This window comes from Megalops cyprinoides, chromosome 20 (genome assembly GCF_013368585.1).
Source record: "Megalops cyprinoides isolate fMegCyp1 chromosome 20, fMegCyp1.pri, whole genome shotgun sequence".
Lineage (NCBI taxonomy): Eukaryota > Metazoa > Chordata > Actinopteri > Elopiformes > Megalopidae > Megalops > Megalops cyprinoides.
The window spans coordinates 10,968,005-10,993,036 of NC_050602.1; the positions used below are offsets into that span (position 1 = coordinate 10,968,005).

At 44.8% G+C, this 25,032-nt stretch overlaps 1 protein-coding gene across 1 annotated transcript in view; it reads right to left on the reverse strand.

The window, feature by feature from the left end:
* The window catches only part of LOC118795954 (calsyntenin-2-like), a 132,153-nt gene that overhangs the window by 28,819 nt on the left and 78,302 nt on the right, over nucleotides 1-25,032 (reverse strand). Inside the window, exons 3-6 of the mRNA XM_036554777.1 lie at nucleotides 12,859-13,054; nucleotides 9,106-9,314; nucleotides 6,365-6,514; nucleotides 1,281-1,466 (exon numbers count right to left, since the gene is read on the reverse strand). Of these exons, the coding sequence (XP_036410670.1) occupies nucleotides 1,281-1,466; nucleotides 6,365-6,514; nucleotides 9,106-9,314; nucleotides 12,859-13,054 (741 nt within the window). The remainder of the gene's footprint in view (nucleotides 1-1,280; nucleotides 1,467-6,364; nucleotides 6,515-9,105; nucleotides 9,315-12,858; nucleotides 13,055-25,032) is intronic.

Sequence of the window (25,032 nt, forward strand, 5' to 3'; positions counted from 1 at the left end):
TTGGCATTCCTAATTTTACACAGCAAGCGATTGCTGTTTTGTCTTGTCTGTTTTCACATGGAGCCGTTTTCGTTTGATTTTATCACAAACAGCCCACCCCCGATTAACCTTGCCGCTGATACCCAACGGGATAGAATGCAATATGTGTAGTTTACAATATGTTACAAAAATATGAGAAAAATTCTAGAAATACATTTTTCAAATTCATGTCAACATACTGCATGTATGTATATTATAAATTATTGCTAATTTTATTCGGTGCATGTTATATAGGAAAAATCTAAGCTTTTGTTGTAAGAAACAACCAGATGTCATATAAAGGTTTTATGTCTGTTCAAAAAACGCTGACCAAAGGAGTGGAGACGATCAATGACGTCGGCCTCATAGACCCTTTTAAAGCTCTCTCTGTGAAACCGATTATTGACCCATGAACGACCTCATCCTCTCTTCGTATCACGGTGTGCATCAGCCAGGTTTTAGCTGTGGCCCCTTTCAAAGACAAGAAGGAACCCTTTTCTCTGTAAAGTCTTCATCTGTTATTCCTAGCCCAGTTCATTATGTTTCTTTCTTTGCGTTCCCTGTTAAATCAGCGGCAGAAAGTTATTGATGTAATTAAAATGAGTGCGAAAGCTCTCGCCAGTCAGCTTTGTGTGTTATCAGAACTCTTTGTGCATAATCTTAAATTGATTTTGCTTTCAACACAATTATAATTTATTTTACGGTGTATATTAGATAACGATTATGGAGCCCTGAAAAGGCTCCCAGGTTGTAAACCACCCATAATGAAGAAGTAAGCAAATGCATTTCGATGAGGATATCAAGACATATTGGAAGCAATTACTCAAAGACTACAAGAGTGTGGCACCACTTAAACAAACTGCAATAGAAATTAAGGACAAATGCCCCCAGACTGTTGCGCACTTATAGGAAATGGATACATTCAGTAAAATGCTGTGGGACTTTCAGTGTCTTGGATTTGTGTTTTACAGTTCTACAGCAACCTGAAAGTGGTTTCTCTATCAGGGTGCAGATATGGGCTGCTCTTTTCTTATAGAGATTATCATCACATTTAGTATACCTCAGTACATTTGGAAGAGATTGAGAGGGTATCTACAGTTACAGTCGACTTCTGATACGTGACATCATGCATTTTACTAGAATATGTCCTTAACAGATTGAAGTAAACTTATTGGGGTTGAAAGGGGACCAGTTGCATATCATGTTTGAGAACTGCAGTTATGGGGAGTCGCTGGTGCCATCCGTATCCAGGATGAACGTACCGCACAGCTTCTGCAGGGACTTCTCGGAGTATGTCTCGCGGTCACAGCCCTTCCCAATATGGCTGGTCTGCAGCTCCACCGTGGCTCTCACCGCAGACAGGGGGCTGTCACATGTCTCCAGGTGCATCTTGGGAAAAAGCTGCTTGCTGCCAGTTCCTGGCTCGTAGTCCACTCGCTTGTTCCATCCTGGAAAAGAGGCAGACTCAAATAATCATTTGAAATAATGAAAATAAGAGGAATGACAGAAAGAGAGTGAGGGAGAGTAAGGATTAGAAATCCATGAAACAAAGCAAAAATACAACACTCAAAGCTTTTCAACAACATTCCTGGCTGTAAAATCAACTTGGAGAGAACCAAAATTATGCCAGTTAGCATAATTGCTAATAATAATATCCCAGGGAGTTTAAACATGTTCAAGCGGACAACAAAATGTATTAAGCACTTAGGATGTAAGTTCTCACAAAAATAAAAATCTTACCATTGATACACAATATGAAAATAAACACTTAAGGCAGAATAAATCTTTTCAGAAAGACATAGCTATGAAAATGTGCGCATTCTCTCAACAATACCACTCACTCCACAAAAACCTTTTTTCAACCCATCTTACAGAACTTATACAGTTCATTAAATCCCAAAGGTTAAGTACAATATTAAAGATAAGAATGAATTTTACATCATTGCTGAGTTCCTGCAAGACACAAATTCAATTCTGAGATACCTGATAGGCTGGACGGTACAATTTTCATCTATTATTATGAAAAACTAATCTAATCTAATCTTACAGAACTGGAAATCAACGTTCACTCCTAGTTGTTCCAAATGGACAGTTTCAATGATATGTTACAAAAAAAAATTGAAAAATGGCCTAGTGAATGAGAAGAAGAAGAAGAATCAGCAATTTCATTCAATAGGGGATGATATGCTGCAAGTGCTGATGTGCTGATTTATCTGTAGTTGAGAAATGATGAGAAATGTCCTGTAAGTAGGCAAGTATGTTTCTATATGCTATAAGAAATGGCCAGCGTCATTATTGTTTTTCCTCTTTTTTATTAATGTTATGGTGATTACAGTTATGATTACTCCTAGGTGCAGTCTATTCCTAGATGTATGTCAATGCTGGTGAGGACAAGGATGATAATATCGGTATTTTGCCTACTACTATGGCTATTGGCACCATTTTTATTGGTCTTCTTGCAAGATTGCTGTATACAAATTTACAACAAAAAAGAGAGTGAAGAGGTTGGAGAAGAAGACAGAGGCAACAGACAAAGAATATATGCAGTACTTAATAAATATTTTTCATTAACTAGGGTCATTTTCTAGGGTAATAAAGCTTAATTTCTCAGAGGTAATGATCATTGGAGTTCATTTCAAAACAAAAACCTACCAGGCATAAAATTTGTATTTAAAAAGCTGACAGATCACATTGGCTAACACTGCAAAGCTGTAATTTAAGCATCCTGGCGGCTAATTATGCTAATGGAGCTTGGTTGTTGGACCTCGCAGGATGCTGCCTGTTAACCGACTGAGTAAAGAATGAATGCATGTGCAGTGAATGAATACCCTTAGTCGATCTTATGTCAGGGTCAGAGCCCTCAGCGCTCTAAAGAAATAAACCATGCCCAGGACAAGACAAGGGGATGATGGGTAATACAGTGTAATAAAACCAGACAATTACACCAATTAACACCACACTCAGCCAATAAGAGTAATATAAGGAAAGTGCAGTCTGAGAGCAGAATCTCAGACAGTTAGGGTGGGAAGAGTAGACTTCACACAGACAGAAAACTCAACGGGACCACTATCAAACTGAGCACACAGGATGTCTTCTTCTGTTCATCCTTGAAATTCCTAATATAGTTGGACTAGGCTCAGTCACTTTTTTTTGTTTGTGCTATACAGTAAACAGAAGCTGAAAACAGCACAAACCAGAGAAGAAAGACAGCAGCACGCCTGTATTTACCGGCCTGCTGAAGCTGTCTTACTTTATAACACTCAGCACTTCCTCTGCCTCATATTCACTCTGTCTGAAGGATATTCCCACAGTCTGCTTCTATTAAAGAATATGGATCATCCTCTGTTTTATGCTGTAGTCAATATAACAGGTGCAGCAGTGATAGAAGCAGGGCTCTAAATCTTTCAACAGTAAATCACAGAAAAAAACACCTGTAAATACCTGAGCCAACTCAAATTAGGCAAGCCCTGCACTGAGGGAAATTTTTAGAGTACATTTCAGTAAGATGGTGGCAGGTGGTAACAAATTTGGCACCGCTAGAAAAATTGCTTTCCCTAGATTTGTTAATTGTTTCACACAGAGGCTGGCGGACATATGGTATATATGTGCTAATGTTTTTAATCAGACTCATAACCATATTTTGCAATAAAAATCAATTTGATGGAACTTATGGAATATAGATCCACTTAGTGTTACTCTGGGGATTCAGTCCCTGCCAAAATTGTGCCCTAAACTGAAAATAAACTCTTCATCACTGCACCTGCTCATCTATCGCTCAATGTTTCTCTAACATTGTGGCAATATTATCACTTTGTTAAATCAGAGACTATGCATAGTGTGATCCTATCCAGTTCAGGTCATTACTTAAATAGTCGGACTGAAGTTAAAAGAGTTCTAATGTTGGAACTTTCAGCTCAACAATGGTAGAGACAGAAAACTTTCAGTGCAAAGTATAGAGACTGCCATCTTGGTTTTAAGTAGTATCTTTGGCTAATGTACTTCACTAAAAATTGTATTACTCTATATACTACCTAGGGGCTGGCCATGGTACCCATAGATTCGCTTAGAAGTAGGATACCACATGGACATTGCTTTGCTTTGGCTAATTTCAACCTGTAAAATGAAATGACTTAATAAATGACCTGCTCCTCCAATTAAACTGGTTTTGAAGGGGTTTTCCCAGAGGTAGCATTTTTGTATGCGCATGTTCTGAAAATCACTTCCTTCTCATTCTGAAACATGAATGTTTTTCAGCCTGGGAGCAGCGTTAAGGAACCAGGCTAGCAAACAGAAGACTGCAGACTTGATTCCTGAGTGAGGGCATGTACAACTGTGAATAAATAAATCATGTATATATAACATAACAGAGCTACTGAGTGACCACGCTCACTGCACAGTGCAGCAGCCTAAATCTTTAACATGGACAACATTTTCATTTTCAGATTAGTTTTAATTTGAGGGCAAACATCTGATAATCCAGATTTGGCGGCCAGACAGACAGATAAGAGAAAAGGGTTTAAGTGAGTAAAAGCATATGTGTTTTACACCATAAAAATCCGCCACTGGTGCTTTTTACGCATCATCGGCCTCCCAGGAAAGAGCAACCATACGGAATGACACACATTTCCATTTAAAAAGCTGACAGAGTGCGTTGATATATCTGCTCTCGATACATTTAGGGCTGGAGTGATTTTGCAAGCTGGGGGGGGGGGGGGGGGGGGAGAAGTTGTTTGAGCCAGCAGAACTCCCAGCCATTTCTGAGTGTTCGCACCCCCCACAGTCAGCTCGGTGCAAAGCCTCTGATCAGCAGGACCGCGAGAACAGAGGAGGAAGTGGTTTTGATGGAGGAAAAGTGCCTGCCAGGAGTGACAGTAGACTGCGAGTGACAGAAATGGCGGGGGGTTCCTGTAGGAGTACGGCGGCAGGGAGGGATAGAGTAATCTATAATGACAGAGAGGGAGAGTGAGGGAGAGAGGTGGAGAGAGTGACAGAGAGAGATGGACAGACAGAGAGAGAGCGAGCCAGTGGGAGTGATGGACAGACAGGCAGACAGAGAACGTGGGAGAGAGACACTGAAAGAAAGCGACCCACACAGGCAGAGGAAGTCAAAGAATGAGATTGACGCACATTTCTAAGGAATCTCAAACAGGCAGGGTTTATATGTTAAGACAATCTTCACTTTTCATATCCTTCCCATTCCCATTCTTAGCTCTGCCATTCATCTCTTCCTCAAACAACCTAGGGTTCTGACTGTACACACCATACCATGCTAACTTGCAATATCACCTATGACTGCATTGATTTCAGACAGAACCAGTCAATATCTATCATATTTTGCAAAAGCAGCCTACAGTTGTAAATACTGGGTAAGTGCTATTAAACAGTTACCAAAAATTATCAGTGGTGGAGAGGCTGTTACCTAGTTATGTGCTTAATTTAGCCTGGAGGCAGAGCTTCAGAAACCATGCATACACTTGCTTATGTTCCAAAGAGGGCGCAGCTGACACGTTCTAACACACCAAGACCGGGGACACGACTCTGTTGTTGCCAGGAGTTACGGGATGACATGATCTCCTCTTAATCTGCTCCGGGTGACATTTAGGGGCCCCCGCTCTCTTGGGCGCTCACGCAGCGGGCTGCCCTTTGCAGACAGGATCAGACCCCGCTCCGCCAGGGGAGCTACTCTCCCGCTAATGAAAGGTCTAAATCCTCATTTCGAGAAAAGAAAAGCGCAGCAAACCGGCTTCAAAGGGAAGATTAGCGTCTCTGCATTCGTGGAGATACACAAGTGTATGCCACGTTTTCCTCTTCTCCGCTCAGTGTCTCTCTCTCTCTCTCTCTACACTTAATTATTTTTCACTTTCTTTATGTGATGGGAAAATCACTCTGGATGGCAGGGAACAGTCTGTCTCTACAACAGATGTGTGAAAAGGAAATTAAGCTCCCAGGCGGAGCTTTTTAACTATATCCTGTTAGGAGATGTTAGATTAAAACTTGCTAAAATTTCACCTACCGTATGAATAGAACCTGTCAATTATGATCACACACAAGTTGTGAACTTCTATAGTTAGGGTTGGTGCCAAACAATTTAAATTGCTATCAGGACCTTGACTGTAAGGTGCCAGTTGACAAGTGTTCTGTGAAATGACCAGATTTATGGCTGTTAAAGCAAGAATTATCCCTCCCCCAGATACCCACACCCACTACAGCCTCCCCATCTTCCTGTAGGCAAAGGCAGGAGTGTCTTCCTCTTTCACAAGTATATAGACAGACGTTTGGTGCCCGGTGTAGTGTCAAAGCCAGGAGCGAAAAAGGACTGAACCCCTGAGGATATGATGCTGCTTACCTTCCCAGCCAGGCTTGCAGACAGGTTTGACGTCAATGCGCACCACTGCGCTCTCCGTCGCCCTCTTTTGGCCACAGTCAAACGCCGTCACCAGGATCTTGTACCGCTGCTGCTTGTCGAAGCTCAGCCTCTCTGTGTTCCTGATGTTGCCTTGAAGAGCAGGGAAGACATGGACCTGCGGTTGATTTCTTTTATGCATAAATGAAACTAATTTCCAGTTCCTAAACAGTGATGGAAAACAACATCTAAAGGATTACAAGACTAAAAAACTTCTGAGAGAATAATTATAGGGATATTTTATATGTTGAGATTTTTGTATAGTCACATCTGTGTGGCATAAAATGCATTCTCCTGATATGTATTCATTGTCTGGATGTTGTTCTACAAGGCCCTGTGTATGTGTTGTTGGCAGTATGCCCCAGGGTAGTGCTGACCAGAGAAAAGCGCTACTTGTTAACCTCACACTTTTACAATATAACAACTAAATTCTTATTCATGTTTACTGTCAGGGCCCAGATCTGACAGTACTGTAGCAGCACCAAGCGCTGGTGACACCATTGATCTGCAGATGACAGCAGGACTAGTCCAACAGCACCGATGAGGAATCTGACTTCAAAGCCATGGGGAGTCCTGGAGCTCCAGACTGATCCAACACTGTTGCTAATTCATTTATGTAGATGTTGAAAAGGGCTGGGATCAGACTGCAGCCCTGTCTCAGTCAATGCCCTTCAGAGAAGAATTTTGCTCTTTTATTTTCCACCGCAGTCAATTGATTTTATAATGTCATATACTTTACCCCCATACACCACTTTGAAGGAGCTTAAGGAATGGTCCTTCATGCCAAATTGAGTCAAATGCCTTTTTAAAGTCCATAAAGCAAGCAAATATTTTTCCCTTATTAGTTTGGTAGACATATTTGTTTATTAGCCTGTGTAGGCTGTAAATATTGTCAGACGTATGAAGGATTGGAGGAAAGCCAATCTGACTCCTGCTCAAGACAAGGACGGGGAATATCCAGCCATCACTTATACGGCAGAGCAACTCCCTCCTTCTCCCTCTCTCTTTCCTAGATGAAGTGACTGGTGACTGTGCCTGGGAGGGGGGCGTTTATGCAGCGGTTAGCGCTACGGAGCCGGGCGCCGGCGTTCTCTCGCCCGTCCTCTCACGCTCCTGTCTGGCAGGGCTTTGATCCTGGGAGTGACCGTTTTTTCCCGGATTTGTGCCTGTCAGACGTCCCCATCAGATTTAATAACAGCTGTATGACGATGCCATCTGCGCCAGCTCAGAGAGCGCGGGGATGAGGGACAGCCCTGCCACAGAGCGCAGAGGATATTAAGACTATCCGGGGGAGAGTGACTGAGAGTGCTCATCGCTAATGCTACCCTCGGCCTCCTTTACTGTTAAATATTCAGTGTCCTCTTCCCCTGGGGCTGGGGTATATACTCACCGTATTCCTGCTCTGTTCAGCGGAATACACACACTATTCTGTTTAACGTTTTATACATATGTAGTCCTTGATATATACTCTAAACTTGGAAATACAGTATATTAAATTCCTGTTAAAATGTGATATCTGCATATGCTTTGCATATAGTGCTATGCCATAAATTCAACATTCTATGAAAGCTTCAGATGAAATGTTCAGTAATAAAGCACCTATAACTCTCCTGCCTACATTCTCTTGAATGGACTTGAAGCCACTTTCTCTCCCTTTCTCACTCTCCCTCCCTCTCTCTCTGTCTCTCTCAGTCACAAAGAGCCATGGGCCTGTTGCTTTTAATAAACCACTTAGGCCTGCGATTCACACTTAATGATGGAGCCAAATGCCCCCAGAACTAAACGCTGTTTGGCGGGCCCATGCGTCTCTCTCGCTGTCATTTGGACTCGGACGGATCACTGAGAGCAGCGGTCCCACTGCAGACACTGGGAGGGCCCTAGGCATTGGTGAGACTGGCAGCGGAGGAGCTGAAGCCGGAGTCAGAGCCGATGCAGGCACCGAGCCATCAACGCGTTCCCCGGTGACAGGCAGTTAGCCCCCCCTCCACCGGCAAATGACATCAAGATGAGTAGACAGGGGAGAAAGCGGCACCAGAGTAGATGTCTGGATAGAAAGTGTCTAATCTGATTTCACTAGAGTTACCCAGGAGCCAACGTTTGGTCATGTCTTTGTACTGATACAGCTCCACATAAAGAACAGAGGCCTGACCAGACAGCAGTGCGGCCAAGAGGGAAAATGTCATTGTGGAGAGCCGGTTAAAAATAGAAAAAAAAAAAGAGTAATGGAACCTCCCCACCTTCAAAGCCAAAAGTGCACCACCTATAAAACATTATCATCATCTGAATTTTACCTTTTAATAATACTGGTGAGACAATTCAAAGAGGTTCACAAATGTCACATTGAAACTGCGGGATATTTGGACGCGGTTTCCTTCATTCGGAAAAAAGAAGCGGTTCACTGTGAGGTGACGGAAAAGCTTTGTGAAATACTCAGAGGATTTGAAAGTGAGGAGATACCCTTGGAAATAAACATAGAAGGAGATTACATAAAAGAGTACAGAAGAGTAAAAAAAGGGAAATAAACACACAGGAGATAAACATAAAAGAGTATGGATGAATAAAAAAAGAGGACATAAATATTGAAGATGTATCCTCAGAAAAATGGTGAAGGGAACGGACCGGGCGAACAGAACTGTGAATGAGAGAAAACTATGCAAACAAAGTGGGGCCGGCCGGGTGCTGACCGTTGCGGTCGATGGCGAAGGGTGTGTCCGGGGTGATGATGTCGTAGTTGCAGATCTGGCTGTACTGGGGCGAGCAGTCCTGGTCCCAGGCTTCCACCTGCAGGATGCTGTCGTAGATCCTGCCCTCCGTCACCGTCGCGTGGTACGCCGGCTCCCGGAAGGCGGGGGCAAACTCGTTCACATCGTCCACCTGGATGTGCACCACGGCCCTGTTCCCCCCCCCCCCCCGGACAGACAGCAGGAGGCGATGGTGAGTCACAGAAAGGGGACAGCTAAGGTGACCGGAACAGATTTGGCTTCTAAAAAAAGGGTCGCACTGTGATTGCATGTCTATCAGGGTAAACATTTTCAAAATACTGGATCAGGAAAAAAAAATTCAGAGGATCAAAACAGCCAGAATTAAAAGAGGAGGAAGTTATCTCCACTCGCACCTCTGATCACAGCATTATAATATAATATTACATGACACCGTAACGGTTTTGACATGACTTGTGCACATTGCATCTTGGGAGCTGGGCGTGGGCTCAGAGCTCAGTCAAGATTAAAGGAACATATTCACCGGCCCCTTTTCTTTGGTAAAATGAGTGGAACATATAGGAAACGCCACCATCACAAGGATTAATAGAAGCAGCTATGAGAACTCCAACACAAATTCTAATATCACACACTGTTCTTGAATCTCCAAATCCCTTCATCGCTCATCTTTGAGGACCACAGCGTAACTTGTGCTTTTACATAACATCTCTCTTTCTTACTCATTCTCACTCTTTCTCCCTGTCACTCTCTTTTGCTCTCCCACTCTTGCTAAAGCTTTCTCTGTAACTCAGATGTGCCGGCGTCCCACTCCCCTCTCGCAGTGGAAGGCAGGTATGAATCAGACGGCACTAATTAAGGAACGGAGAGCGTTGACAGATAGAAAACAGCCCCCGGGAGCCGGTAAATCCCACACAGGTGCCTCTCTCACTGACACGCCGCGTCTGCGTGAAACGCGCCATGTGCCAGGCGTGAGGGAGAGGGAGGCACCGGCACGGCACATCTGGAGAAGCAGGTGTGCTCCCAAACAGCCTTAACACAGAGACACGGCAACAGCCAGCGACCTTTCTCAAAGCTCTGGACATTTAGAGGACTTTACTTACCGCACCCACCCCCACACATACGAGCACCCCCAAACACACACTTTGGTGCAGGCATACACTTGCACGTGCACGCACATACGTACGCACATGCACACACACAGACAAACACACATGAGAAGCACGTACAGATTCATAATACACACACATACACATGAGTGTACAATCATGCATACACATAAGCATAAGACAGACGAGCATGCGCAGGCAAGCACGTACACAAACACACATACACAGGTGTGTGCACACAAGGGAAGGTACTGCAGGCAAACTGCCAGACAGCACTAATCAGCAGCTCATTAGCGTTTGCTGTAAACTCAGCAATTTTATGCTACCCAAATTTTAATACAATCCAGAGATAACTAATATTATATGTTTCTCAAATATAAATCCTGACAATGATATTGTAAACTAAAGTTTGTTACCTGAAGCATAAGCAATCCCCTACACGTAAATATTTGTACCTGCTAATATATCTGACACTACATTTATAGAGGGGAAAAAATATGAATAACCTGAAATACATCTCTCTTCTGTCAGGGCAGTTGGTGCATTCCTTAAGGATAAACATACAATTTTTAATAAAGATTTATTTTTCTCTGTACTCCCCAAAGGCTTGTGAAATTAATAATGCGTGTGAGGAGAGGAATGGAGGTGGCTGCGGGCCTTGTGCCTTTCTTATTTAAGGAGCGAATGTTAGACTGACTTCTTCAAAGTCTCCCCGCAGAGGTACCGCTGGGCTGCCTGACATCTCTCTTTATACTGTGACATTTGTCAAAGATGCTGGCGCTGCGGAATCGCTCCGCGAGGGCCCCACATTCCTCTGCCCCGTCGAGTGTCGGAACAGAGGAGTGAAAGCTCCTCCCCTCTGCTTCGCCTCAGACTGTCAGGGAGGAACGCCGTAGACATGACACTGAGGAGGGGGGCGCTCCTTTCTCTGCTCGGGGTCTCGCCATCCCGCGGGCCGCAGAGCACTGGGGTGTGGCTCGTGTGACCCACGGCGAGGCAGGTGGGAAAATCCTGCCAAAAAGCTATTTTGAGAACTACTGTATGTACTTAATAATGTCATTACATTACTGTCATTTAGCAGACGCTTTTACACAGAGCGACTTACACGGATTACAATTTTACATTTTCTCCATTTTATACGGCTGGATATTTACTGACGCAATTCTGGGTTAAGTGCCTTGCCCAAGGGGCCAACGGCAGTGCCCCAGCGGGGAAGTGCACCAGCAACCTTTCAGTTAAAAGCCCTGCGCATTATCACTATGCTGTTGTCCATGTTAAGATTTTAATGCTATTTTAATGTTATTTTAAGAAGTACGAAGGAGAGGAAGTGACCGATGCTGCAAGAATGACAGCTTTGCTATGTGTGGTGTCAGTGGGCATTTTGCTCAGGGTTGGGCAGAGCAGGAGTGTAGCCAGGTTCATATCTCAGGTGGGGTGCTGCCATAATACGCTTCAGCAAGGTATTTAACCTGTGCTGTTCTGTTAAGCGAATGAGAAGGTTGCCCTGTATGCTCATAGACCAAGAGCAGCTGCTGTGGATCATCTTTATATCTTACATAATATATTATCCTTGTATCTTTGCATTTTATGGCTGTCTTAATATAACAAAGTGTGTCTACTATTAGCCTATCCATGTACTATGAAATGCAGTGGATCTGCAAAGCACCTGCTCTGAACAGATGCCCTTGGGCAGGAGCTGAATGCGATGCTACAGTTTCACAGCTGGAGGAAGTTGATGTATCACTACACCAATAGGCTGTAATGGGAAGAATAACAGAGACAATCCAGAGGCTGAACATGAGAGTCCCCAATGAAATTTCACTCAGAGAGCGCGCCGCCTCAGCGGGGGGTGGAGGGGGGAGGAGGTTCTCGTGTCCCCGCGTGGTGAGAGAGGTGATACCTCGCTTTCCCAGGAAGAGAGCAGCGGAGCCACATGCGGCCCCCCCCGTCACCCCCGGGGTCGCACCTCCGCGAGGACGGCGATAATCAGCTCTGCCGGATCTGTGGGCCGGCACAGTCAGGGGCCATTACGCCTGCTCCACGTTCTGCCTCACCAATTATTAATTCATGCTCTGTAAGCGGGGTTGAGGGAGAGGCAGGAGAGCTGCTCCCAGGGCCACCGAATTCAAAGCGTGGCCGGTGCCATTTGTACGCTTGAGCAGGTACGACGTACGACCGAAATGATAAAAAACCCCGGGAAGAAAAATGGGTTAGTGAGCGCATAAAGTATAGAGTTGCGTAGTTGAGGTACTATGGGCGTTCACTCCCTTTAGCGGTGCTCTCCCAACTGCTGTAAATACTCTAACGTTGGAGAGGGAGGCAAGTTCCCTGTAGATTTGTTCACCCTCAGGGCCTCCTCTAGACCACCCTCGCTGTGCTTAAGAATAAATTCAGTTCTTATCTGGGCCAGCCTCCTCTCCATGTAGATTTCCTCACATATTGTGAGCCGCACTGTTAGCAGCTGTGGCTCGGCTGGTCTCCTGTGGGCCTGGGCATTTGCGTGTTGGACTCTCACACACATGCACACGCACCCACACACACACGCACCCACACACCCACCCACACACACACACACACACACACACGCACACACACGCAGGGGCTCGCTCACTTGTGGGACTTCTTCCAGTCAGCTCCGCTGGGTGGGGCGCCACAGTCGTAGGCCTGGATGACGAAGGTGTACTCCTTCTGCATCTCGCAGTCGATGGGGCTCTTCGCCCGCAGTACTCCCTCCCCGGACGTCCGGTTGAGAACCACCGCCTCGAACGGGGCCTCCTGTCCGTGTATCTTGAACGCGCAGATCTCACCTGTGGGGGAGCAACAAGAGTCAAAGGGTGAATAACGACAAGATTCTGATGTATCTGCACTCTAAATAGCACTCCTCCTGTTCCTCTTCTTTCAATGGTGTGTGCTTGGATTTGAATAGTGGACACGCACCTACACACACACACAGACACACATACACTCACACATGCATGCTTTTGACTTCCATTTCTGTGGACTATAAGTAGGGAGTTTCAAAGCTCATTCTTGGATTTGGTCACAGATTCAAGGCAATTATGACAGTGCCGCTTCCTGGTCTTGAAGCAGTTCCGTAACCTTGGTATTCTGTGCAGTTTTGTTTGCATGTATATACCCTCTTCAGAGAGGCTGAGTCTGGGCTTTGCTATTGCTATTGCTATTTTCTCGCTCACAGATCCGTGTGTTCCTCACGCACACACACAGAGGTTTCCTGCTCTCCCTGCTGGCTGTCAACCATCAGTACTACAAGCTAACAGCAGTAACGCGGGATGTGCGGAGCAAAGCCACCCCCTTCCAGAATAAATCGGCTTTTATATAAGGCCATTCTCCTTCAGCATTTGTTCTCCGGTAGTGCCAATTTCAGCCTCCTTTCCAGTTGCTCCATCCATGGAAGTGCCCTCTTTTCAGGGATTTTGGAAATGGCTCGTGCAAGCCTGGCTGCTCTGAACCGCGATGGTTAATAGCCACAATCTGAATCCCAAAAGGAGAGGGGACGGGGTAAAACTGGATCCCGGCTCGGCTCTGTCGGCTGGTGGCTGCTGGAGAGCCCTGATAAGCCCACACTCGCTTGCCCAGTTGCTGTTCTTCTCCCCTCTCTGTTTAAGCCCCTTTTAATCTCCCTCTCCCCCAAAAGTGTTGAAATAACAATTTGCCCTCTGCAGTCGGGAGTGGACCTCAGTCCTGCCCCTGCTAGCTGCCATCCATTTTAATGTCTCCTTTATATTAGCCAAACAGTATTGAAAATTAATGGGCAGCACAATGCCAGGAGTGTGGCCATGGGATGAGAACGACAACAATATGGTGCAAGCAGCAGGCAATGTCTGTGTGTATTTTTGTGTGTTTGTTTGTGTGTGTGCGTGTGTGTGTGTATGTGTGTGTGAGAGAGAGAGAGCATATCAGGGAGAGATAAGCTCACTAGGGTTCCTCACATCCAGTGCCTTCAAAATACAAGATACAAGGAAGAGGAAAATCCAATATGAGAATGATAATACAGTATCTGGCTGTAACAAGCAGGAAGGTTTCCACTTGGCACCTTGAGAAGCCATTTTCCAGTCAATCTGTTAGCGAGGGCAACTGCATTTGGGGATCAAAGTTACACAGAAAGCAAGAGGGCTGGGCTGAGCAGGACTGGAGTTACGGTATGACAAATCGCTCATTGCTCCTGTAACATGCGTGTACATCTCTCTCCCCAGTTTATTCAGAGGTGCTTGAGACGCAGCACTGAAACTGTGTAAATGTTTCTTTCAAAAAGGAATGTGAAAAACAATCATCACAAAGCAAATCCATCATGCAGCCTGGGAAAACAATTAGATTTGTTCCGTAGAAATGCATTAAGCGATGTGTAACCTTGTTCGCCGAGTTCACTGAGTGCCTCAGACAGCGTACGACTGAAGTCAAGGGCAACATTTATTGCATAAAGCTGCAGACTATCAAAGGTGAAGTGGAAGCCCTTGAGCTCCCTCTATTAAGGCAGGAGAATAATGGTGCTTGGATGACACCAGAACCATCCGTCTGACCCTGGTAATGACAAGAGCCACTTCCAGGGCATCAGCATGCTGCCCTGTAACCCTCATCTTGATGAATGAAAGAAATTAACCCCGAGCTGGACAACTTAATTCTAAGGACAATCTCCCCATCCAATCATTGTGCTGCACCTTGGGGAGATGACATGTTAACTTTCTTGGGACCATCATACTTTTGGTTTAAGATGCACTTCAAGAATGTGGTCAGCACAGTGGTGACAAGTTCTGGATCACCTGTAAAATCGCAGGTCTGCACTGTTTCATAGCAATTTTATAATAGCTTATACTTAAGCTGTCATGCTTTACATTGGAACTCGTATTTTGTTGTGCTCTTTGCACTATGAAGTTATCTTCGCTAGATTTTCTGTAAGTTGCCCTGAATGAGTGCATCTGCCTGAAATAAATAAAGTGTGAACGATACGCTGCGCTCTGAATGATGCGCCTGTCCCCGTGTTTAAGAGGTGGAAAGAAACGACAGCCGAATCAAACGTCAGGCCAGAGAGGGACCTGACGGCCATCACAGGGCCCCCGCTTCCCTGACCGCCTCGGGAATACCCCAGCCAATCACACGGCTCAGTTCGCTCCGCTCGCGGGGCCGCGGTACCCGTCTCGCTCTTGTTAGCCCGCTGCCGAGAAATGATATTGCGACGGCGGCTGCCAATTGCGTCGTGAGCCAAGCGGCTGCGTCCCGTCGCTGGTCTGAGTGCATCTGCTCGTAACGATCGCTAAAAGCAATTTGGGCCGGCTCCGGGCCCGCGGTCAGGCGACGAGAGGCCATGGTGACCGTGCCTCACCGCCTTCTGCTCTGGAGATAAACTGCCACTGTGCTTTTCTCAAGGCAACAAGGAGCCTCAGCTCACGCCTCTTTTCACAGCCCTGTCTACAAAGATGTTGTTAGCGAGTTGTTTCAGAAGTGGACTTTCCTGGTCTTTCTCGCCACGCTGATGCAGTGAAGGACAGCCCCAGGCCCCACACCTGTTCAAACTTCGGTGCAGCTATTCTGTGTTTACCTGGGCTACTGACGGAGCTGGAGAGACCAAAAGAGAGACAGAGAGAGATGGGAGAAAGAGAGAGAATAAGACGCGAGTAAAAATAGCTCTGCGGCAATCCCTCGAGCCAGTTCCCTTGTTGCCTCTCTCCTCTCTCTTGCTCCCCCTCCAGACGACTCCTGTTAAAAGAGCATTAATTATTCACCTCCCGGTTTCATCAGCATCCAGGTGCTCGTCTCACCCCCACCGATCAGCACTGTCATATCGGCCCCGTGAACTCCGGCTGAACTTTGCCTGCTCCGCGCCCTGTACCGGCGCTTGCGGCTCCCATGCCATCAGCTCATGCACCCATTGCTTGCGCTGGCGGCGCAACACACTCGCCTCCAGGCTCACTGCATTTAGCACCCCTTTGACTGACTTAGTTGCTTAGCAGACACCCTCACCCAGGGTGACTTACAAAGTTTACACTTTCATCCATTTATACAGCTGGATATTTACTTAAGCAATTTGGATTAAGCCCTTTGATCAGGGGGCGCAGCAGCGGTGCCCCACCCCGGACTCAAACCTGCGGTCCTCAGATTAGGAGTCGGGGTCCCCAGCCAGCGTGCGCCACCCCTACCGACGCGGCGCGCGCCTCTTGTTTGCAGTTGCTGCGAGATGGCAGCGGAATCTCATTAGCGGCAGCACCCCCGTCACCTCTCGTGCGATAAAACACGCATTGGCAACGGCGCAGCTCCGCGGCACAGAGTGTGCTTTGATGCTGCCTCCTACACAGAACGTGCAGCAAAGCAAGCGGCTGCTCATTAAGCGATGAAAGGGACGGTTATCATCGGTAAACGGCTCGGACAACACAGCAGCCTCCGAAACGCGAAAAGGGAGCTTCGCTAGTCTTCGTCTGACTCGCGCTGACTTTTGCTTTGGCATAAACAAACTTTTCCTCCCCCGTCGAGGGGCTTTTTATTAACCTCCCGAGCTAAGGGAGACAGTGACAGAAGGTTTGGGTGCCTGAGGAGGTGTTTGAGTAAGTGTTGGCTTCCTCTCAGTGCGAGAGGCATGTGCCGCGGTCGTGCGGGGCGGGCGCTCGTTCCCTTTCCGGCGTTTTCTCCGATAACTGCCTCCTCTCCCCCCGCGAGTCGCCTCTCCAGTGAATCTTCATTAGCGACTCTCTCACCTGACAGATGAAGCAGATTGAAAACCCACAGCGACAGCCAATCGCAACTGGATGCTGTCGGCCAACAAGACGAGTCTGTTAGCGGCCGCGCCTCTGATTACTGCCAGCAGGAAGCTTTGACGTCAGGGCTGATCTTTCTTTACCTTAGATCCCCCTACACTACCATTCCGATGCAAACCAATGGCCTGGGGCACTAAATATATCTGAATAATAAATAGATCTGAGCGCACTTTATTGCTCTCCCCACCTGAGGCCCTGAGACACATCCCATGCTGCTTTAATTAAATATCCAATACCTACTGCAGCAGACGTAAAATATCATTGCAATTGCAGTTGCCTATAGCCCACAGTATATATGTATACATTCTGTCTGCTGTAACAGACAGATAGTCAAGCAGCTGGCAAGGTACATTTTCATACATATCATTTCATTACTTATTTACATATCATGGTGGCAGTTATGCATTTCGAAAATGTCAAGGTGTTTGTGCATTATGAAAGGCTGGCAAGACATGATTAACAATTAGACAATACGTTAATATGGTGCACAATTTTACTTCATTAAGGAACACCTGACTGACACCTTTCAAAAAAATTCAATTATTAGAATTAATGAGTTAAGAAATGTGCAGTTGCTAGGCATTTTACTGTCATTTCATTACAATAGTCATCATTAGTGCACGGGCTAATTAAGCAATGACAAAGGTATAATGTTTCATGTCAATCTAGATGTATTTGCCTCAGTAAGGGAAATGTGAAGCTGTGATACAGGTGTATGTCGCATTTACACATACATGGTACCTACTGATTATTTAGATATCCTCAGCAGGGCTGGCCTTCAGTCTTGCCATGCTTCATTGCTGTGACATCACTGAGGTGAAATGCTTTGCACCTGACACAGATTACAATTCAGCAGATACGAATTTCCATACAATCAAAGGTTGCGATTGATGTGGGTATAGCGGCACTCATATCTGGCTTGGATTCCGATGCAGAGATCGCACTGGGCCATGGGCCAAGGTTGCTGACCCCTCCCATTTGGACATAATAAACAGGGTGAAGAAAGGAGGGAGATGGGGTGGAGGAGGGGAGGAGGGATGCTGTGAACATCTGATGCGGAAAGGAGGTAGAAAGTGGGATTTTTATAGTCATGGATGCGACCGGTGTGTCTGGGTTTGGTAAATCATGCTGCCTGAACCGCTTCCCCCAAATATTTGTTTGGAACCTAAATAATGGAGTCCCTATGCTTACAGCATGAACCAGTGCAACATGCAAATAGGCTTCTCAAAGAGCTATAACCTCAACTCAGTTCTGAAAAACAGGAGAGCCAAGCAAAATAATACCATTTTTAAAGTCTTATTAGATTGAACCAACAACCTTCAGACATGAGCAGCATAGGTTGTTTTCATCAGTGGTGGTATGGAGAGATACAACTAAACTCACCCGCAATTGTAACGTGACCCTGAGCTGGAGTGGTTTAAACTGACAGTGTACCATAACCCTGAGTTGGAGTGGTTTAAACTGGCCAAATGGACCATAACCCTGGGTTGGAGTGGTTTAAACTGGTGAAGTGCAACATAACCCTGAGCTGAAGTGGTTTAAACTGGCCAAATGGACCATAACCCTGAGCTGGAGTGGTTTAAAGTGGCCAAGTGCACCATAACCCTGAGCTGGAGTGAGTTTGGTCATGGAAATGACTAATGATGCTGATGAAATGCTTCAGTAAACTGGGCTTTGGTGAAGCTGAATCCACTGGAACTGGCTACAGTCTTATTTTAATGTCACCCTTTTCAGTGCTGTGAATAGATTTTTTCCACTTAATGATTTAATGTTGGATGAATAATGAGCAGATGCTTTTAGCATTGAGAGGAATAACCTTGAGAACCCAGAGAGCAGGGCACTATTGTATGCGCCACATAGCATAGCTGCAAAGTCATTAATTCTGTGGATTGAATCTCAGGTCTTTCTACACAATGCGCATTCACCAATGGAGAGTGCCATCAGAAAGAGGACACTTCATTCATAAGTTCCTGTGTTTATTGACATGTTTAATGCAGCATGATGAATCTATCCAGTAAATTAAGACATGGGCGTATTTTACTTGTTGAATATACCCCTGCCTGCGTTTTAAACAGTGTAGTGTAGTGTAATGGGGTGATAATATAATTACTCTATGAGGTGTGCTGTGTTTTCACTACCTGCAACTGAATTTGATACTTTTTCCCCAGCTGCATTTCTAACAATGTTGTGACCCCAGAATTGTCTGACTGAATGAATTCATGCATTTGTAGGATAGAATACAGGTGTTTGCAGAGAAAGAAAGACAAGCTCTGTGGTGAAGGTACACCAGGACAGCAGATCACATTACCCACAATTTCAGTTCCATGCATGTTGCATGCAGACGAACCTACAGAACCCAAAGACGAACCCCCCTGAGAAGCCTGATTTACAGAACTTCTTAAAGGTGTAAACCCTGACTTACTGTACCTCCTAAAGGTGTAAACTATGATTCACTGCACATAGCTACAGGTTTAGTGACCCTGTGTTTAGGGTGTAGGCCATATCACTGGTCAGTCCACAGATATTAAAACTGACATTGCTACCTGTCTGCTTAGCATTGAGCAGGAAACCGACAGATTGTGAGAAAAGGGAAAGCCACATGAGTTGCTGTCTTATCGAGGGGGTGTCCTCTCCTCAGGTTGCAGAAATGGTGCTAAACTATGACCCTGTGAGCCAAATAGACCCAGAGAAAGGTAGACTCACAGTCTGAGTGCCTGCTGACCAACAGTGAGGGAGGATTAGAACTGAAAGCAGAGTAAAAACACATCAACAGGGAGCGAACATACACCGACTCAGTCGGGAGAGGACGAGAAGAACAGGGCTGTTTTTTGGTGCTGTTCTTGTCCTTGTTTATTCTCCTCTCGCATTTTCGCAACTGTGTCTCCACAGTCTGTCTTTTCCTCTGTTTATATTTTCCATCAGCGCACAGTTGGTGTTTATTCACTGCTGAAATGAGCTGAGGAGGCTGGGAGGATTCTCTAGGAGGTTTTCTTCTAGAAGATGAGCTCCCTGACCTTGGGAAACATGGCACCTCGCAGAACTAACAGGGAAAATGTTCCTGAATAACTGCTATGTGCACATGCACACACACACACACACATACATGCACACACACACACAGACACACACACACACACACACACACACCCGCAAGCCCTCCCTCTTCCTCCCTACTACAATGACCAATGGTACAGTGAAAGATTGATTCAGTGCAGAAACTGTGGTGATTCACTCTAATTAAACAATGCTGTACATGAGCAGCAAGGATTCAGAAATGAGAACTCAGGACTGTACTCATCCCCTGCGTAGGAGGGAGAGATCAGAACATTGCTACGTTTATTCACTGCAAAAGCATTACAGCTTCACCAAATAATGTTCAAATATAAAATGCAAAATATTACACCATTTATATTGAACTCTATTGTAGAAATACGTATAAAAACGGGTAGATTATTACAAAATATGTGTTACAGCCACTTCCACACAGACAATTTGATTTTGTGAATGATTTATTTATTGCTGTAACTTTCCACCCTTTTGAGGTAAAGCACTTCAGTCAAAAGTATGGTTGAAATATCCCTACCTGGGCTCTGCACGACCTACAACCCAGATGCTCAACGGAAACAGGTTTGAAATAATACAACACCATTGATCCCAGTGTACAATACACAGCATTCAAAAACAGGTACACATCACACAAGACAATGCATGCTGTCAGGTGTTGGTATCCAGCCAGCCTTGGATTTATCTCAGTAACCAAAGGTACAACTTATTCTGATTCCATTTCACTGCAGTCCTCATAGATCATATTAGTTATTAATTTTTATTTGATTCCTGCACTTTCTGCACAGCTAAATGAGGCTGCTAAACAGGGATTTGCAGCTGTAATGAGTAATCTCTCATCTTTCTTTCTGACTCTTTCTGACTCTCCTTGAACAGGCAACAAGGAGAAGGAGTCGCAGGCTATTGACAGCAAGGATCAGGTTCATTTAAATGGAAGCCCCTATATTCTCTGTAGGCCTATGTTATTCAGTGGTGGAGATACAGGATGTTAGACTGTTACACTCCCACAGTCATGCTACGTATAATACAGTGTACTGACTGATCTTCCTCATGTGCTCGTAACACTAGAGCTCATACGTAAGCCTATTTTATAAAATTAATTCAAACTTTCTCAAGGTGGATTTCATAAAGAGGGGTTAGAACTGTCTGGTTGACCTTGAAATGTCAATTTACTGATGGAGCAAAGTGCTGCTGGCTTTTCTCATAAAAAAACACGATGAATAAAATACAGAATCATTGACCGATCCCAGTGAACACTGGTTGGCTGTGCTTAAGGTTCAATCCCTCAGACAAACACTCTGGAAACAAAAGTGCTCATCGCCTCTCTGCTTGGCACCAGGCTCAGCAGAAATGGAGCATGGGTAATGACCCTGTGGTGGACTTGTGTCCACGGGGGAACAAGCCACTTCACACCACATGAACTGTGCTTAACTCTGGTCCTAGGAGACATTCTGGGTGGGGCGTAGCTATCCAAAAAGGAATCTCTGTCCAAGGGTGAATAAACAAATTGCATTCTAAGTACTGCTGGACATTGGGTGTAGGTCAGTGAAAGGTCAGCTCAGCCCCAGAATGGGGCAGTCGCCAATATTATACAGTGGGGTTATGGGGGACAATGATAGCTAAAGCAAATCTCACTGAAGGATTTGTGAATCCTTGTGCAGCAGACTTCACCAGCACCTCAATAAAAGCACCAGTACTAACACGACAATCCAGATCCTACTGATGATTACAAAGCTAAAAATGTCACCTGCGGAAAGTCACAGCAGCACTTCATTGTTGTCTTAAACCTGAACTGACACTGAGTTGCTGTTTTTTTTTTCCCCCAAAATGCACTTTAAAGTCACACGAAAAGACAGACCCTCAGAGTTACATTTTTTTTCTCCTGAGAGAACGGAGCACTGATTCATTGGGCAGTGGCCTGTCAGCCCACTGTGGGGCTCCCTACGGATAACTACAAGTACATAAACACCCAACTCCCACTCCTGTTAAATGCCACCATGTCACGGCAGACTAGCAGCCCTTCACATGCCGTCGATACTCGTTAAACTGCTCACAAAAACCAGCTGGTGGTGCAGACTTGTCTCAATTAAAAATTCTGCACAACAAGCAATTATGATTTTTTAATGCTTGATTTCTTAAAGACTGACGGAGAGGTTAGGGAAGGACAGGTCCGTTTCTTAGCAACTGACAAACCTCTATTACACTTATAAATGGAAAGTAATGAATGTAAATACTAAGTTTACAAAGAACATATCTATAGCATGTGGTGTGAATGAGTGTATGCGTGCGTGTTTGCTTATGAGACAGTACATGTCAGAGAGACAAAAAGCATGTGAATGAGTGTAGGTGTGTGTGAGTGTGTGTTGGGTGTATGTGTGATGCCACAGACCTTTCTGTTTTAAGTACACAACATACATATGTATATAGTACTACATTCTTTGGTGGTTTCACAGGTCTTTTCAAAGTAAAAAGGCTCCTGATGCATCAATAATGCAGGGGGGTTTTAGCCGTGAGTCTCTAAGTGCAGGGCATCAGCAGCTCAAGGAAATGGGACAGTGTGACGGGGGCAGAAAGACCTCACGGGGGTGACCCTGATGCAATGACAATAAGCACAGATAAGAGGAGGGTCTAGTCTAGCTCCTTGGAATTCCTATCGGGCAGGAGGTTTTCTGGAGACACTACTGCGTCAGTTGCCAACTGCGTGCTGTTACACCATCTACCCCCACTCCATATGTTACGCTCACACTTCACAGGTTAACGTGATATCCAAAACAGGGGCTGCTGGTGAGCTACAAATGTGTGAAAACCTTTTTTAAAGTTAAAATTCATTCTCAGATCTCTGTCAAAATAACTTTGCGTAACCTCGCCTCTTTGCCGTAATTAAAACTGTTCAGCAGTGAGGGGGATGAAGCTAAGCCTACTGCATTCAACACAGCTAAGTAAAAAAAGAAAGAATCATTTGCTGATCGGCGATTCTCAGTAACACGGCAAGCTTGTTAAGGATGAAAAACAGGTTCAGGCATATTATCAGTAAGTTCACAGCAGCAGCGATTGCTTTTGGAAGTTCACTAACTGTCACTGACCCAACATGCTTCTTGACCTAATTGCAGAGTGGGTATTCGGTCTACAGTACCTAACCTAAGGCACTAAACACTGTGTTGTCCTGAAAGAGCCCGCTGCGCTGGTGCAGAGGAGAGGGGATCTTGGGTAAACAGCTAAGAGAGTTCCCTCCTGTTTAATCAGGAGAGGCGTCTCCTAGCTGCCCGGCTGAGATGAATACCGATGAAGAACCAGCTGTCTTCTCTCTTCTCCACCAATAAAACAGAGGCTCCCGTGACTGAGGCTGGCGAGGACAGAGACAGAGGCTGGCTGGGTATGGCAGAGAGAGAAGGGAAGCTGGCTATGAGCTGGCAACGCCGGCCTTTGTTCCCGCCGATACTCTCCAGGGGAAAGCAGTTGTTTGATAGCGACAGCGAGACTCAAAGCGAGGGGAATTAGTCTGAATTATCACTCCCTCTGGGCGCTTCTAGCCTGAGTTATGACTCCCCCAGTCACATTCTTGAGAGCAGACAGCTGAAGTCCTGACAATTACCACTTTGAGTTTTATCCCTTTCTTTCTGCCACCATTTTATTTATTTATCTGCTTTTTTCAAGGCATCCTAGATAAATGTAGTGGAATATAAGGCAGCCATCTCCTCAGCATGCCCGTTTCTCCTTAACAGGAAACCAAGAGAAGAGCACCATTCACTGAAAATGGCAGTTTGCCAAAACGCTTGAATCTTTTATCATCACGTTCTTTCAGAAAAAAGAAAAGTTGGCTGTGGAACTTTTATGAACAAAGTGCCTTTTTGATGATGTGCTCACCTCTGTTTTAATTTGTAGACTTAAATTGGAGTGTAATTCATTTCTACTGAACATTTACAGTTCCTTTTGAAAGTACAGATACTGACTGACAGTTTTCTTTAACAAACACGTGATGATGTTTTAAAGTTACAAAGGGTGCCAGCACAATTCCACCATCCACTGAAGAATGCAGCATGCCTAGCTCTCTATCTCTCTATATCACATGTTTTACACTGAGTAATACATTTTATGCTGGTCTTTTATGAACATAGTTTCTGAAATTCTTTTGATCTGGCTCAAAAGACTCAACATGATTCTAAGAGAACAACCCATTTGTACTGTAAATCATTATGTTCAGGGCAGGAGTCTATACATGGAGTGATGAAATTATGAACGGCTATCCCTTTACCATTGGGATGAAATAACATATGCCATATTATATATCATATCATATGATTTTAGGATTTGATATTTAACTTAAGCGAGTAGGCTATACAATGTTTTGAAATAAAAGATGACACACTGGACCATTTAATATATTTAAAAAATGTGTTGCATATCCTCATCATTATACTGTATGTTGTCTGTAATTTTTTGTGCATTTGTCAATTTCAATTTGCTGTAATGAAATTAAAGATTTAAAATGTGTATTTTATTTGTTATAATAATGCACTTTCATTGCCAAGTTAATAGAAAGACTGATAAAAGTCCTTTAGATATTGATAAAAATTCAGCAGTGAACCATTAAGTATTCAGGCTATGAACTCTGAACAGGAACCCAGCCTTGGGTTTAATTCCTTTAAGTAATCATATACTGTAGCTGTTTTTTTTTTCCTTTTTATTGCTTCCCCCCCCCCCCCCCTTTAATGACCTTATATTTGGATTTGGAATCCACAAATGTATATTGTCTCACCATGACAATCTCTACACTCATGCAGGGGTGTTAAGTCATTGCAATCCTTTGACACTCACACTGCCAATGTGTATTTTTAGCAATACAAGTCAAAGGATAGGCAGTATTTCAATGATACCACCTCAGCAACTTTCCAGACCCAGATTCTGGACATTGTCGTCTAATGCCATAAGGTTGTTCTCAAAGCAAAAACCTGACTGAG